This window comes from Elgaria multicarinata, chromosome 4, assembly GCF_023053635.1.
Source record: "Elgaria multicarinata webbii isolate HBS135686 ecotype San Diego chromosome 4, rElgMul1.1.pri, whole genome shotgun sequence".
Lineage (NCBI taxonomy): Eukaryota > Metazoa > Chordata > Lepidosauria > Squamata > Anguidae > Elgaria > Elgaria multicarinata.
This window is the reverse complement of record NC_086174.1, coordinates 68206664-68222314: the sequence shown is the minus strand read 5'-3', so window position 1 is coordinate 68222314 and position 15651 is coordinate 68206664. Positions and strand designations below refer to the sequence as shown.

Here is a 15651-nt window from a genome sequence, read left to right as displayed (position 1 = left end):
AGCAAAGTTCACAGAGGTCATTTGGCCTCTTTCAGTCCTTTATCTTCTCCAGAACATCTTTCACCCTGGTGCTTAACTGTTGGATGTATTTTATCTGAATTGACCCCCATGTTTTGCTGCTATTATTATTATCTCTCTTTTCCTGCTCGTGGTGGTTTTTCTAAATGGACATGACGGGCTTTGCGAAGTCATGCTGTCTTTTACCGATTCAGGAATTTCCTTACTATTGAACATGTTTTGAGTAGGACTGCTTTCTGGATGTTAGTGTGGATGCATTTTGGTACTCTCAGTTTCTGAAGGTTTTCTGTATAGTTTTTTTATGTGATGCCAGTGACTGATGTGACTAATAGAATCATTGAAACCTTTTCCTGTTGCCATAGTTCTAGGCCAGATCTACACCTAGCAGGATACAGCACTTTAAAAACGGTTTAAAATCGGTATATGTAATGTGTCCTGGGCCTGAATAGTTGCCAAAACCATTATAAACCATTATAAGCAGTAGTGTAGATCCTGCCCTAGCCAGTGGTGTATATTTCTCTCTCTTTTGATGAGGTGACTGTGTTTTTCTTTTTCTTTTTGTCTATAACTGTTACATCATTATTATTGTCTCTTTTCGCTCGTGGCGTTTTTTCTAGACCGACGTGACAGGCTTTGCCAGGTCATGCTGTCTTTTATTTATTCAGGAATTTCCTGACAACTGAGCATCATCATCATCATCATCATCATCATCATTATTATTATTATCATCATCATCCCTTCGAATATACATCATCATAAAAGGCTCTAGATGTTGGACTTGTGAAGGATGTAAAATGATGATGGGTGGTGGTGATACTGCTGGTGATGCCAAAGAGTAGCACCACTCTGTCCATGGAATGACATTTAAACCAGTTTGAGAAGTGCAACAAAAGACTGTAGTACATCACCACCTCTCAAGATAGGGGGAAACAATTTTGGGCTCTGGGGGTGGCTTCTTTTGCTGGCTTGAGGGCTACACACATGTGTGCATCAGCACCTGCACACCTCACTGCATGAGGTCTGAACAGCACTACACGGATCCTGTTCAAGGTTGGCAGGAGCGCTCCTCTTCAGAGAGCTCTGGCTATTGGTAAGTCTAGAAGTGCAAGAGGTTCATCACACGAGGCTGCATTCCTACATCCTTACCAGGTCTTTCTGCTTCTGGTTTCTTTTCAGGATTACAATGGACTCCTTTACATGGCAGACACGTGATTTGAGCTGAATTTAAAACTTCCTTTTTCTAACTTTTCCATTGCATGGTGCCATCTAGTGGCTGAGTTATAGCACAATGCTGGCATTTCACATAGCTGATTGATCCGAATAACGCCCCTTATCGCATTATCTCCTATCTTTTTGAAAGCGGGATGAAGGTCATAAACCACTGGAGGGGCATTGGAGGTTGATGATATTGTGGAAAGGACCTGCAATCTTCTGTGAGTAGCTACTCTTGATCACACGATATAAGTCCCATGTAAGAGGGCTACAAGAAATAATTGTAGACTATTCTCCAGAGTACTGAGAAGCAATGTTGTTTCTTTTGAAAGCAGGACAAATTACTTCCACACTTTATTCTGGTTAGAACAAACACCATAAAACGGTACATTAAACTTTCAAAATAAATGTGGCTACTTAATGCATATGATCCACAGGTAAGACCCTGCCCTTGTCTTAGAGTATCTATCAAAGCTTTACTAAATGAAATATGTACAGGACACTGCTTTAAAGATATACTTCTGCTGTTGGCCTTCAGGCTGTTCTTGTAACAGTGGGAGCTGCACACAACATTCCCCTCCACCACTACCACCCCCATCCTTGGAGTTTGACTCCACACTTTCCGTCTCTCTGGTTCGCAGATTGGCTTTTATTTTATTTTATTCATTATTTTCATTACATTTTTATACCACCCAATAGCCAAAGCTCTCTGGGTGGTTGCTTAGGATGACTATGTGTCCTGCTTCAGAGGGCAGGCCTCTATTTGAAGCCATCCTCTATTTAAAAGGTTACCAGTCCAAGTCCAGATTCAAGATAAAGAACTGTAAGAAGAGAGAGCACCAGGGCAGCCTTGAAGTTACCCACCAACCATTAGCACCTGGGTCCCCACTACGGTGAGATTGTATTGTCTTTCTTTTTCAATTTTAGCCGTTATTTCAAAATTTTGCACACATATGCATATGCAAATCTGTCTACCCTCTTTTCTTTTCCTTTTCCTGGTAAAGCACTTCGTCTTCCTTGGCCATGCGTAAATAACTAGCCTACTCCCCCCACGATTTCCTGCTTTGAGAAGTCAGTCTCCTCCTAGAGTGGTCTATTCACTCCTACCTTTTAGTTGCTGCAAAGTGTTTGCAAAGTTAAGGTTCTCACCCACCAGATGCCTCCTTGTTCTTCCCTCCAAACATCCTGTGACCCAAATAAAAGGTGCAGTGGACTTGGGAAGCCTGGGTGGCTAAATCAGAAGTAACGAACAGTAAAAGATATGATTTGTAATACATTTATTCTGGAGCTGGGAACTCAAGATAGTATTCCTCACATTTAAGAATGATTTGGGGGCTCCTGAGGTTCAGAATATATTTGTGCTTGCGCTTGGTCTGCTTGTGTCCCCCCTACCATGTTTCTTTCATCCTCCAAAGCGCTCTTGAGTAAAAACTCGAGGGGGTCACAGGATTTCCTATGGCAAGCTCCAATGAGGAAATATAAATAAGGATTGATACTGCTGGTTATGGAATCAAGTAACACAGAAGTTGTAAAGATGGGTACATCTATTGAATCAAACCAATGTTCTATCTTGCGGACAAGTCTAATGGAGGCATCAAATATCAGAAACTGGAAAAGTGCAGCTGTGATGGTGATGTCAAGCATCGCTGGGCGCACTTGCTGTCCTTTTTTCTGATTTCTGCAAACAACGGCCAAATTGCAAAAGACCACGATGGGAATAAGAATCAGGTACTCGGTGATCATTTGGAGTATAATTGTGGCATGGCAATAGAAAGTATCTTCTTTCAGGTAAGCATAGAATCTTGGGTTGCACGCAGAATATTCCACAAGTGATACCAGGCCAGAGAAGACCCACAACATGATACAAAAAGCCAAGAAATTCTTCAGCTGGTGATGTTGATACCAAATGGGGAAATAGACTAACAAAAACCTTTCAATACAGGTAGCTGCTAAAATATAGAAACTGGTGTTGTATCCAAGAACATACATCAACTCTAAAAAATGTGAAGCAGGTGCACTGAGGGGGCTTGGTTTTAAAAATAACATAAAGTAAGTATATTGATAAAGCAGAACAATTAAATCAGCAGCAGCCACATTCTGGATATACACCGTGAACCTAGTCTTCTTGATCTTCCAGGAAACAAATGCAATGATTAGTATATTCCCAAGTAATCCGAAAATGCAGATAGGAATAGCTATGATTATCATTGTTTTATCAATGTAGGGTGCTGTCTGCTCCACGTCTGCATCATTTTGTTCACTGTATCAGCAAGGACAGGGAGATGAATTGCTTCGCTGTGCCCACATGAGATTATGAATTTGTTCCGTCGCTCTTCTCAATCTGCCCAAAACAAAGACAGTTTGTTATGATAGCGTTGAGATGTGACTGAAGTAAGGAAGCTCTAATGCCATCACCTGCCAGGCAAGGATATTTGTGTTAGAATATAGCACTCCCATAAGATTTGACTGGAAAAGCTCATCCTAGCAATTCCCTCCTGTCTTTGGCTGCCTAGTACTCAGTTGTGCCGGAGGCTCTCAGATGTCATTTAGAGTAGGGTGGGCAACAACATGGCCCACTTTCTATGCATCACCAACACCGCTGCTGCTGCTAAATTTGCCAAGGCAATGGCAAAGAAAGAGCATTTTCCTTTGAAACAAGGTATGTTTGGACTGTGCTCCTGGAAGCCTCTTGGGAGTGCGGCTTGGCTTCCAAACAATCCCCACTTTTTTGCCACCATGCCACTTCCACCACATTTCAGCAGCAAATGCAATGGTGGCAGGCTGGGGTGCAGCCCGTGGTAGGGCCTGGGGGAAGGCAATGTGACTCCTTGAGGCCCAGAGGTTGCCTGCTCTTGATGTAGAGAGAAAGGAATGGTAGGAGCCCACAAAATCTGCATTAACTTTCACCATCCCAACAGTAGGCCTTTGCACCAAACATCCATCCAACTTCCCCTACCTCAGCCTTCTCCAACATGGTGCCCTCCAGGTACTTTGGACTACAACTCCCAGCATTCCTGGCCATTGACTATGGTGATTGGAGCTCATGGGAATTGAAGTCTAAAGCATCTGGAAGGCACCAACTTGACAAAGCTGTTCTCATCATCTGATCCTGGCAAGGTGATGGAAGTGTTATTAAAAGCAAGATAATTCAAAAGTCACTGTTAAATTACTGAAAATTGTCCCAGTCATGTTCTGTTTATGGGTTTTGCATGTTAACTTGCAGCGTAAAATTAAAACTAAAGGAGTAAAAAGAACAACTAGCAGGGAGCAAGCACAACCAGTAAAAGGTGGAGGAGAATGCGCATCAGACCTGCCTGAAGACTTTTCACACATAGCAAACATTCCAGCTGATTACCATCTCCTGAACATCAAGCTCCAGAGCTCTTACCTCGGGCAAATCTGAATTTTTTGTGGGGGTAATGACTTGGTGCTACATTTCCCCTAAACCCTGCAATTTTGCTCCTGCGGGATAGCGCTGGGTAATCCCCATGCCGGGAGGGAGCACAGGGTTTCTGACGGTCATCTGGGTACTGGAGCTGCCTCCCCCTGCCTTCAATGTGGCAGAGTCCATTCTCCCCTCACCCCACCTGCGCGTGAACACGCTCGCTCACACACTCCAAAATGTCTTAATGTCTAAGGGATTGGGGGCAAATTCAAGATGGCCACCAAAGTTGTTTGACACTGGAGTCCCACAAGATATACATATATATTTAAAGAAGCCCAGGTTGGGAATTGGGGGTGGGCCATCCCAGGCCTCTGGGGGCTCAGCAGCCACCCAAACATGCAAGTTCCCAGGATGGCTGTTAAACAGACACATCATGAAAGTAATTTAAAAATGGTAGCTTTTTTCTTAGTTTGCTTTTATGAAACTCTTTTGGATGGGTGCAAGATAGAAAAACAAATAATACCATGGCTACACTCTGGTGTTTCTTTCGGCTTGCTTTGATCATGTGTCTGCTCATAGAAGTTTAATCCTAGGGAGGTTTATGAAGCACTTTGCTATGATGCAGTACATGCCCTATGTAACAAACAGAATGAGAATCTTATGACTTCACGGCAACTGATAGACACAGTTCGGTGATGCTTATGGTGGAATTCCGGATCCATTTCAGTCTGGCTCTTGGCTTGGGTTTGGCACAGAGCCCGCTTGCTCATCCAGGTAGAATAGATAATCTGTAGTAGGAAAGAGACAGGGTAAATGTGGCTGTGCGTTTTTGTTTTTAAGAGATTTGCCAACAATGTATAATTCACAAAACATCTGAAACCAACACATAAAACCATGTAACAGCCTAAAACAATGTAAACAGCTTAGTATTTAAAACAATTAACTCGATTTTCTTAGGAGCAATAAATCAGACAGAAACAACTGGTGTTAACGTTAACCTAGGTAGTACAGTGGCTAGCAGAGAAGTTAAGGATGTAGAAGATACACTAATTTTAATATACACATAAAACAATGAACACTAAGCACTTAAAATACAGATTCTTTTTTCAATCAATATGTTTATTGCTCAATCCACAGATCATTGCAACACATACAAACTTGACATTTTGCTATACTATACATGATAAAAATTACATATGGTTAAAAATTACAGAGCTATCAACAGAGCTATGGACAGAGACAACCTAGCCACAGTAGTGCATGCACTGGTAACTTCCCGATTAGACTACTGCAATGCACTCTACGTGGGGCTGCTCTTGAAGACGACACGGAAGTTGCAGCTAGTGCAAAATGCAGCAGCTAGACTGCTGGCGGGTACATCTTATAGAGCCCACATAACACCGGTCTTAAAGGAACTGCACTGGCTGCCTATACGCTTCCGGTCGGAATTCAAGGTGCTGGTAATGACGTTTAAAGCCCTAAACGGTTTGGGACCTCGATACTTGAGAGAGAGCCTCTCCTTATATATGCCTGCCTGAGACCGTAGATCTGTTGGAGGAGCCTGCCTCCGCATCCCATCAATGCAACATATACATTATGATGGGACAAGGGAGAGGGCTTTCTCTGTGGTGGCACCCCGACTGTGGAATGCTCTCCCCTTGGAGGCATTGATTTCATTTCGACGCCAAGTAAAAATATGGCTTTTTAACAAAGCGTTTGATGGTTAAACTCACTGGCACATTGTTTTAACTGTTTTAACTGTATCTATTGCTTTTAAATTATATATTGTTTTAACTTGGATTATGGTTTAATTTGTTTTTAACTGTGTATATTTATTGTTTTATACTGTATGTTTTTATCTGTACGCCGCCCTGAGATCTTAGTGATATAGGGCGGGATATAAATATTTTAAATAAATAAATATGTAACCTTGTGATTCATGCACATTGTTCGTTAAATGTTTGCTAAATGTTCATTAAATGATTGCTAAATGTTTATTATATGAGTGTTAACTTTTCCAGTTTAGATAAATTATATTGAGGCTTTTGGTATTTATACAACACACTGGGCTTCCCAAGCACAGTGCACTTAACTTGAGGAGTCTTGGTGGATCCTTTCCCTTTCTTTTCATTCTTCCAGTGAGGGGTTCCTCCTCATTTCTTTTTGTTTCTGCCCCTCCCAAGTGGTGTCATGTAGTTGTCCAATAGCATAGAGACAGGCTGGACACACCACAGATCAAAGGCCAAGGTATTAATCCAAAATGCCCTAGCAACACCTTCTGGAACCTAAGCACCAGCCCAGAAAGGCACTCTGGCAGAAGGATTCTACCAGGTGTCTCCTGAGCATCCCCCCTTCACCCCCCAAAAAGAAACTGATTTACATATAATTTGCATATGCTAATTATATGTATGGATACAAAATTAGAAAGATTGATAGCAGAAATGCAGTACACAGTACAAAGCGGAAGTCTTTGACCAGGTGACCTATGTGCCTGCCTGTTCACCTTGCTGCCATGTGTGCTCACTGTTGATGGGCAACAGTTCTTATGGTTGATTATCTTGAAACTGGAATTGGACAGGACGGCGCTTCAAATAGAGGACAATCTTCTGGCAGTCCATCAAATAGAGGATAAATAGTAATAAACAGTAGCTTAAAGTATTTTGATTTAAAAAAAATATTTATTATTATTATTATTATTCTGAGCCTGGGAATGCAACTGAATTTTCCTCTATGTATGCAGTTTTTAGTTTAGCCACCTCCTGTTCAGGCCTGCTCTTGGCCTCCTTTTGTTCTTTCTGCCTTGAGTTCTTCAGCTTTCAAAGCCCTCTCAAGAAACATAAGGATTGACTCCGAGGACTTCTGCCTCTTCCAATTTCCAACAAAAAAGTATACAAAAGGGTTGCAAGTACTATTAAGAGAATCCATTAGCAGTGAGATGTTATTCAGCATATACCTATCTATTCTGTAAGTCCAAAAGGTCATGATATGAGCAGTTCTAACTGGGGTATTAAGTATAAGAATTAGAAGAACTACAGCTACAATGGTGATATCAAGCCTAGCTGGGGCCGTTCCTGGTTCTCTTTTCTGCATTCTGATCCAAATGGCCAAAGTGCAGCAGAGTAAGCTGGGAAGGAAAATAAACAACTCAATGACGGTATCGATTATGGTTGATGTTCGACAAGCGACAACAAAAGTGTGAAAGTCTACTTGGAATCTTGGAGAGCAGGCATAATAGTCCACAAAAGACAAGATGAAAGAGAGCCCCCACAAAACGCTACATACGGTGGCTGAGAAATTATTAGGCCTGTGATACTGATACCAGACGGGGACAAAGACATTGAGACACCTTTCCACAGTGATAGCTGTAAACAAATAGAAGCTGGTGTCATATCCACATATGTGCAGAATCTGCATTACACGTTGAAACATTAAACTGGGATAAATTTGAGTAAAATATAAAACAACGATGACAAAGTTGCAGAAGATGATAATCAGATTCGCAACTGCCACACTTAAAAAATACAGTTTTAACTTCATATTTATCTTGCAGCAGAGAAGCCACAAGACAATTCCATTTCCTGTCAGTCCCAAAGCACAGAGTGGAATAGATGTGAACAGCATTCTTTCCTGTAAAGTGTATGAAGAATCTATAATTTTGCCCATTTTCTTGTCTGCACCAGCAGTGTGAGAAGACAAGACGCTTGCCTCTGCCATCACCATGCTATCATTGTGTTCCAAAATTCTTCTCAGCCTGAAAAGTCAAACAGAATTTCCTCTCATTACAATGATTCGATGTTGGAATATAATAGGAAACCTTCAAGAGTATCACCTGTCAGGCACAGATGTTTGGGCTGTAATGTTCTGCTCCCACAGGTTTGGGCTGGGGAAAGGCTGACATGGGATTTGACCCCCTGCTCCCCAACCTGGAATGACTGCTCAGTACAGCCTTGTGAGGGGGATTCCAGCCTTTATTTAGAGAACTTCTAGAAGGATGGTGGAATGATACAAAATCTGGTCTGAGCTTTCTATAATCATTCCAGCACATCCTGATATTCCACAGAACGGGGTTGGTGAACCCTTTTCCTTTGAAGGGCCATTGGAAACATCAATCAGGGTCCATAGCTATGGTAGGTAGAGCCAGAGTTGATAACGGGTGGAGTTTGCCACATTGTATTGTTCCCTGAGGACCTTCTCTTCTGCTGCGCCCAGACTGTGGAATGGCCTGCTGGAGGAGACTCACCAACTTAACAATCTATTAGCATTCAAGAAAGATATCAAGTCCGATCTCTTCCGGAAGGCCTATTCAGTGGAATGTTAGGATGTTTTTAGAATGTTTTAAGGATGTATATTATGTTATCCCCCCCCCCAGTTTTATGAATTTTATATTTACTGTTGTTCCCCATCTCAATCAAAATGGAGAGGCGGGTAAGAAAGAAAGTATTATTGTTGTTGTTGTTGTTGTTCTCGCTCTCTATCTCTGTAACACCCATTTCTTTCTCTCTCCCCTTCTCCACACAGAGGCTTTTATCCTGTGATTTACTGCACCTTTTTCTTCCAGATTCTTTGCAGGATTTAAATTTGCTCTTTACACAGCCAGTTTTTGTTCAATGGCTTAACACAACCTGGAATTTACACTGGTGGGTAGGTCCTGGCAGGATGTGTTGGGATGTCGGCATTGTTTGCCTCGCTGTCCACCTCAGCCATTCCCCACTCTCAGCATGAACATTTTCATTTCCACTTCCTTGCCTCCCCTTTTCAGTTCCTCTGCCTCCGATCCCTACCTCAGCCACTGTTAGAAAGATCCCACAGTACATTCACAATGTCGGAAGTCTGCTTCCCCGCCCCCCCCCCCCAAAGCAAGCAATTTCACTTCTCTCATTGGTGTGTACCTGGGAATTGAACAGAAAGGGTTAAAAGTTCTCTGGGCAGCAATTGCAGAGCAGAGCGATCTCCTTGATTCTAGTATTGCCCTTGTAAAAGCAAACAATAACACTTTTTCACTGGGAGAGGGGATTGCGTGGAAAGGGGCTGCATGTGCTTGCGTTTTGTCTGTATCATGTAGGGACGGTTGTAACCACCACCCTCCCTGTTTGCCCATCTGCTTAGGCATCCCTAAGAGTGACCAAATACAAAAGAGGGCAGGGCTCCTGTAGCTTTAACTGTTGGGATGAAGAGATGGGATTTCCCCACGTGCTGCATGCATACAAGTGACACCTGTTGATACAGAAGCCCTGTCCTCCTCTTCATATATGGTCACCCAATTTTGCATGAATGACACTCAAGCAACTGGGAGTCAAAGGTAAATGCAGAAGCCTTCATTTTGGAAAGAACGGTACAGAAGCAAGTGGATGGTGGTCATTTGGTTTTCTCTCTTTTATTCTGTTTCCCTCTTTCCTCCTCTGCCACTCCCATCCATCATAGAATTCTAGAAGATGGGAGTTATATTCTTTGTGCCAGGGCTGGCATCAAGGGATAGCATGGTTGGGTCCTTGCCAGGGGCCCACTGACACAATCCCCCTGGACTTCCTCCTCCTCGCCACCACTGCAACCTGCCTGTTCACTTGCCTCTCGCTCTTGTCCAGACAAAGGGGGTAGCAAGAAGAAGGAGCTGTAGGTGCCACTGGCTGCTCATTCCCCAGCTCTCTGCCTGTCAAGCAAGCAAGCAGTACCAATGAGGAGGAAGAGGAGGAGGAGCAGCTGGCGTCAATGGCAGTGAGAAGGCTGGAGGGACCCTGTTGAAGACGTCTTGCCCAAGGGCCCTCAAAAACCTGGAGCCAGCACTCCATTGTGAAACAATCTACGTAATGATCTGGTCACTGTCCTATGAAGCCTCTTAAACAGTTGTGATGTGACTAATGGACAATGTGGCTTTTAAAAATGAAACTGGTGTAAGGATCTGCAAGCTAGAAAAGTTAATACTAACATGGCTCCGCTCCAATTTTCTATTCGATCTTCTTTGGTTATGGTTCTGCTCTTCACTATAGTGTAATTCTGCAAAGATATGGTCAGCAGTGCTAGTATTATGATGTGTTCGCTGTGTAACAAATGGAATCGTAGAATCTCATGACCTCATATCTACTATTAGCTGAAGTGAGGTTAAACTCACAGTGGAATCACTCTCGAGCCATTTTAATCTGGCTTCAGATCATGAAAGTCTGCTAGATTACCTATTCCTGGAAGAGATGTAGGGCTTGTTAGTCCTTATTGGTTATCTCAGTTCTCTTATTGGTTTTCTCTTATCACCAGGCATCAAACATAGTAACCTTTTGAATAGCCTGCACAGGATAAGAGTGGAAGGCACAATGTTATGCTGGTTTCATGCCAACTTAATGGGGATATTCCAGAAAGTGGTGCTGGGACAGTGCTCTGTTTATCTGTGGGGAAGTTTTTCTACATGTGTTTGGAGGGTTCCATGTTTTCTCCCATGATCTACATTAAATCATTCCAGGGATTTGTAGCATAGTGCAATCCGTATGCTGCTGTTAACCTGCTCTATTTCTCCTTTCCTTCTGCAGTTGCAATGGTAATTCTCTGTGAATACCACATCAGTCTTAGCTAGTAATGTGTTTTGCCAGGTTTGTCTGGTAGGCCAATTGTACCCTTTTTTGGAGACATCGTTGTGCAAGTCAAGATACACTTTAGGAAAGTGAATGTAAGGACTGCACATGAAGGTAGTTTGGAAATTTCAAGTGGTCCAGTATGCAACACGTTATATTTTGTGCAGCACAAGCCACAGAGGAAATAAAATGCTAACGTAATCTCTACATATTTCACTGGTTATCTGTGTCCAGTCACAAGGCACTGATTTTAACCTTTAAAGTAACAATGGTCTTGGTCCTGAATAGTTAAGGGAATATCTTGTCTCATATATTTCCCCCTACCCATTGAATTAAGATTTACTGGAGAGAAGTTACGTTGGATGTCACATCCATTAGAGGTTAACATATACTAAGAAATATGTGTCTGTGCTGGCACCTATGTTTCGGAATTCCCTCCCAAAGGAAAGTCAGTTGAGTTTTCCCCTACAAAGAATATCTGAATTCCCAACATAGTACTGGATTCACTGTTTTTCCTCTTTTCTATATCTTAACATCTCTAAATAAAAATATCAATGAATCCAAAGAGAACTCAGCACCCACCATTCTGCTTTTAATAGATTCTTGGGGATCAAGTGCATTTCTTTAGGCAATTATATTTTTGTGAACTGTCCAGAGAGCTTCAACTATTGAGCGGTATAGAAATGTAATAAATAAATTAAAACATTTATGTCTTACTTTTCCTCTCCTGCATCAATTGTGTGACAAGCAAATATGTTCATTAAGACTTTCCCCATGTACACAGTAATTACTCCATATTAAAACAGAGAAAACATATGTCCTTATGTGAATTAATCAAGACATCTCATTCATGGGGTAGAAAAAGGGCATATGCTTTCCAAATGCTAGCCATTTCCATGGCTCAGGCATAATGCTGTCCTTAATGTCTTCATGGGCATTTGATAAGCTGACATAATTACCATCACAACTTTATTTTTCATCCATATTATAAAATCATTAGGAAAATGCCCACCAGTTTGTAATTATATATCTGGGGAAATGATGATGACCATTCCCATTTGGTTTCCCCCCACTTTTCATTCCCTTGGTTCTGTTCTCAATTCTTTAACAGGGATGCAAAAAGTGGAGCCCACATGCTGGAAGTGGCCTCCTGGCTGGTGCCCCCCAACCCAGATCTTCAGAATCTACCACCAGTGAAAAAAAGATTTTAAAAAGAGAGAAGAAAAATTCTCTAGGAACAGGCTGTACCCATAGAACCTTCATTCCTTGTGCATCTCCAGAGTATCCTAGAAAGCAACCTGGAATCTTCTAGTAATGCTTCCTATAACAGTCTAGAAATGTGACCTTTATGGCAGGAATCATATGGAGTGTGGCAGTCTTCTCAGGCAACTGATTTTGGATGTCATGAAAGGGCAGTTATTTAATTTACTGTTGTGATAATAATTTGGGTCTGATTAGGTTATTCTGCACATTAATTGCAATTGTCCTAACCAGCTCAGTTCAAGGCACCCAGATATGCCAAAACCACTAAAGCAGGGTACGTGCAAGAAAGCACAGTTAAGGCAAGTTTCATGTCATGTCACATCAAGGCAAGTCCAGTCACATCAAATCAGGTCACATCTCATCAGATCGAGTTGAGTCGGGTCAGGTCAAGTCCAGTTGCATCAGGTCAGGTCACAGGTCAGGTGACTATCAAGCCAAGCTTAGACCAGGCAGGATCTTTCAAAACCTTGCACAGCTCCAAGTTAGCTGAGACTCGGCCAAGAAGAGCTGTTGACTCAGCAACTGTCAGAGGCTTTCTGAAATCTCATAAAGCCCAGGAGCTCTCGACTGCAGTTAGCCTCACCCCCTCAAAGAAACAGTTTGTTTCTTAAAGAGCCATTGACTGATTTGGTAGCTGCTGGCTCCTATGGGCTGTGGGTAGTGAAGGCTGTAATGGAGAAGTGTCCTCTGCGTCTGAGGAGTCAGGTGGAGCCACATCTTGTGGCCTGGAAGGTCTCAGCACAGCAAGGGTTGGGTTAATGGAGGAAGTGTCCTCTGCCTCTGAGTCCTTTTTGGAGCAGAGGGGGGAATCCAGGCTGGGGAACATGATAGGGATGGGAGGGGTGCATTTGCTGTTTTACCTCAAGTAGGAACATGCCCTGGGCTAGCCCTGGTGATGAGGAATTGCACCAGTGCAATTTCACCAGATTTCTATAGATGACATAATCTTTTATAAAGGATGGTCCTCTATTTGAAGGCATCCTTGATTTGATGGGCAGTCCTGTCCAATTACAGTTTAAAGATGGTGAACCATAAGAACTGCTGCACATCAACATTTAGCATCTGGACAGCAGGTTGAATAGGCAGGCAAACGGGTCACCTAGTTGCATTCTTCCACTCTCTGGTGAGATGTACTGTATTTCTATTTCAGTTATAGTAATTATTTATAAATTTGCATCCATACATATAAATTAGCATATGTAAATAAAATGCATATCAACATCCTTTTGTGTGTTTGTGTAATGCATTTGCCCTCTCCCTTTTTGCCCTCTCCCTTAAGCAGATGGGCTTAAGGTGGGGCTCAAGGCCTAGGCAGACACAATCTGCTGATTTGTTTCCCACTACAGTTGGGCTCTGAGGTGCCATGGCAGGGCTTTGCAGTTAGGCCCACAGTTATATTTATGGATGGGATGGAGGGTAGAAGCACCAAAAGTATGTGCAAAAAGGAGGGGAGACTGGCTCTGGTGTTGGTGAGAAGATTTTTTATTTTTCTTGTTAAAAAAGTTTTCAAAACTTCACGGATAGCCCAATGTTTCTGATGATCACAATCATTCTTCAGGGGCTGTTTTGAAAAGCTGGCTAATAGGCGTCCACAGTATTCTGTCACAAAACTGTGCTGGCGATTTCTTACGAGGGAGTTGCCTCTCTCTTGATATTGCAGCTTGGAGAGGCAACTCCTTCATAAGAAATTGCCAGCACAGTTTTGTGGCAGAATACTTCACTGTGGACGCACATTAGCCAACATTTCAAAACAGCCCCTGAAGAAGGATTGTGATCATCCGAAATGTTGGGCTATTCGTGAAGTTTTGAAAACTTTTTTAACAAGAAAAATAAAAAAATCTTCGCACCAGAGCCAGTCTCCCCTCCTTTTTCCACAATTATATTTAGCCGTAAGCCAAGGGTGTTAAACCTCTTTTGGTCCAAAGGCCAAATTCAATTTCGGAGAAGCTCTTAGGGGCTGCGTTCCGGCAGTGGGAAGGACCCAAGGCAAAAGGGGAGGGGCCAAATCAAACAAAAGATATTGTAGCTTAAAGCTCTGATTCCCAAACTAAACATTCTCCTAATCATGCATAGTGGAGCTAGGTGTGATTTTCCCCCTACTCTCCTGCAAGCAAGCATGGCCCTGATTCAGATTAGGACCATAGTGCTTCTGGAGAGGAGGGTTTAAGCTCTCCTTACCATTTTCACCATAAAATTCCCCTAACTCCACCTCCCATGGGAGAGGGGTTAAAAGAAAAAGAAGTTTCTGTTGGAATCAATGGAAGCCTTCCCCCTCTTTTTTTTAAGAAAATAAAAATTATCCCCCCCCCAATGGGTGGACAGGTAGAATTTTGGGATAAAAACATGTGGTGAGGGAAACTTAAACCCTCCTCTCCTGAAGCGCCAAAATCCTGATCCAAATTGGGACTTTGTGCACTTGCAAGAGAGCTCTACTGTGCATGATTAGGAGAATGTTTAATGTGGGCCTCGGCATTAAGACAGGCATTCCAGCCATTTAGAACCGGGGGTGGGGGACTTGCACAAACACTGGGGAACACCAAAGAATTGGCAGAGCTGAGTGGGGGCGGGGAGGGCAGGAGACAGGAGAGTGACTTCTTGGGAACCTGAGAATCCAGGATGGCTGGATTTGGACCCAAGCCTGAGTCTCCACACCCCTCTGTAAGTCATCTGTGCAGCCATGACTGCTCCATAGTTGCTAGGCATAGAAATTAACAGTGAAAACCTATGCATGCCTTTTCAGAAGTAAGCCCCACTGACCAAGGGGCTGTCTAAGTGCCGTCTTTGCCTCACAGTGGCTCCACATCAACGCTGCGTCGGTTATATGACACAGCCGTTGATTCGCTGCCACTGCAGGACAAAGAGACAATGACTTTAGCCTGAGTGCTGAGAAGCAATGTTATTTCTTTTGAAAGTAGGACAGCAGTTCTCCTCCACATCCATGTATTCTCTTTGTGATTAGAACAAATACCTTCAAAAACTTAATCACAGTTCAAAACTGAGTTCAGTGCAAATGGAAATGTATTTTACACAGACCAAAGTTCAAAGTAACTGGGATGCAGGCATACTTGTATAACAACTGTCCTATTAAGATACAGTAATGACACGATGAGATAGGAGGGGGTGGGGGTGGGGAAATCTTAATACCTAAATTCTGCAATGAACACCAAACCCTCTCTCCAGAGTGTCTATCAAAGCTTTGCTTGGTGAATTCTTCCA

The 15651-nt window shown here is 42.7% G+C and overlaps 2 protein-coding genes across 2 annotated transcripts; both read right to left on the bottom strand.

Moving 5' to 3' along the window:
• Window positions 1–2547: 2547 nt before the first annotated feature.
• Window positions 2548–3438, bottom strand: LOC134398184 (mas-related G-protein coupled receptor member H-like). Its single transcript, XM_063125433.1, has one exon. It carries the CDS (start codon window positions 3436–3438, stop codon window positions 2548–2550), a length of 891 nt encoding a protein of 296 aa, XP_062981503.1.
• A 3940-nt stretch (window positions 3439–7378) lies between these two features.
• Window positions 7379–8335, bottom strand: LOC134398183 (proto-oncogene Mas-like). The gene has a single exon (XM_063125432.1). It carries the CDS (start codon window positions 8333–8335, stop codon window positions 7379–7381), a length of 957 nt encoding a protein of 318 aa, XP_062981502.1.
• Between the last annotated feature and the right edge of the window lie 7316 nt (window positions 8336–15651).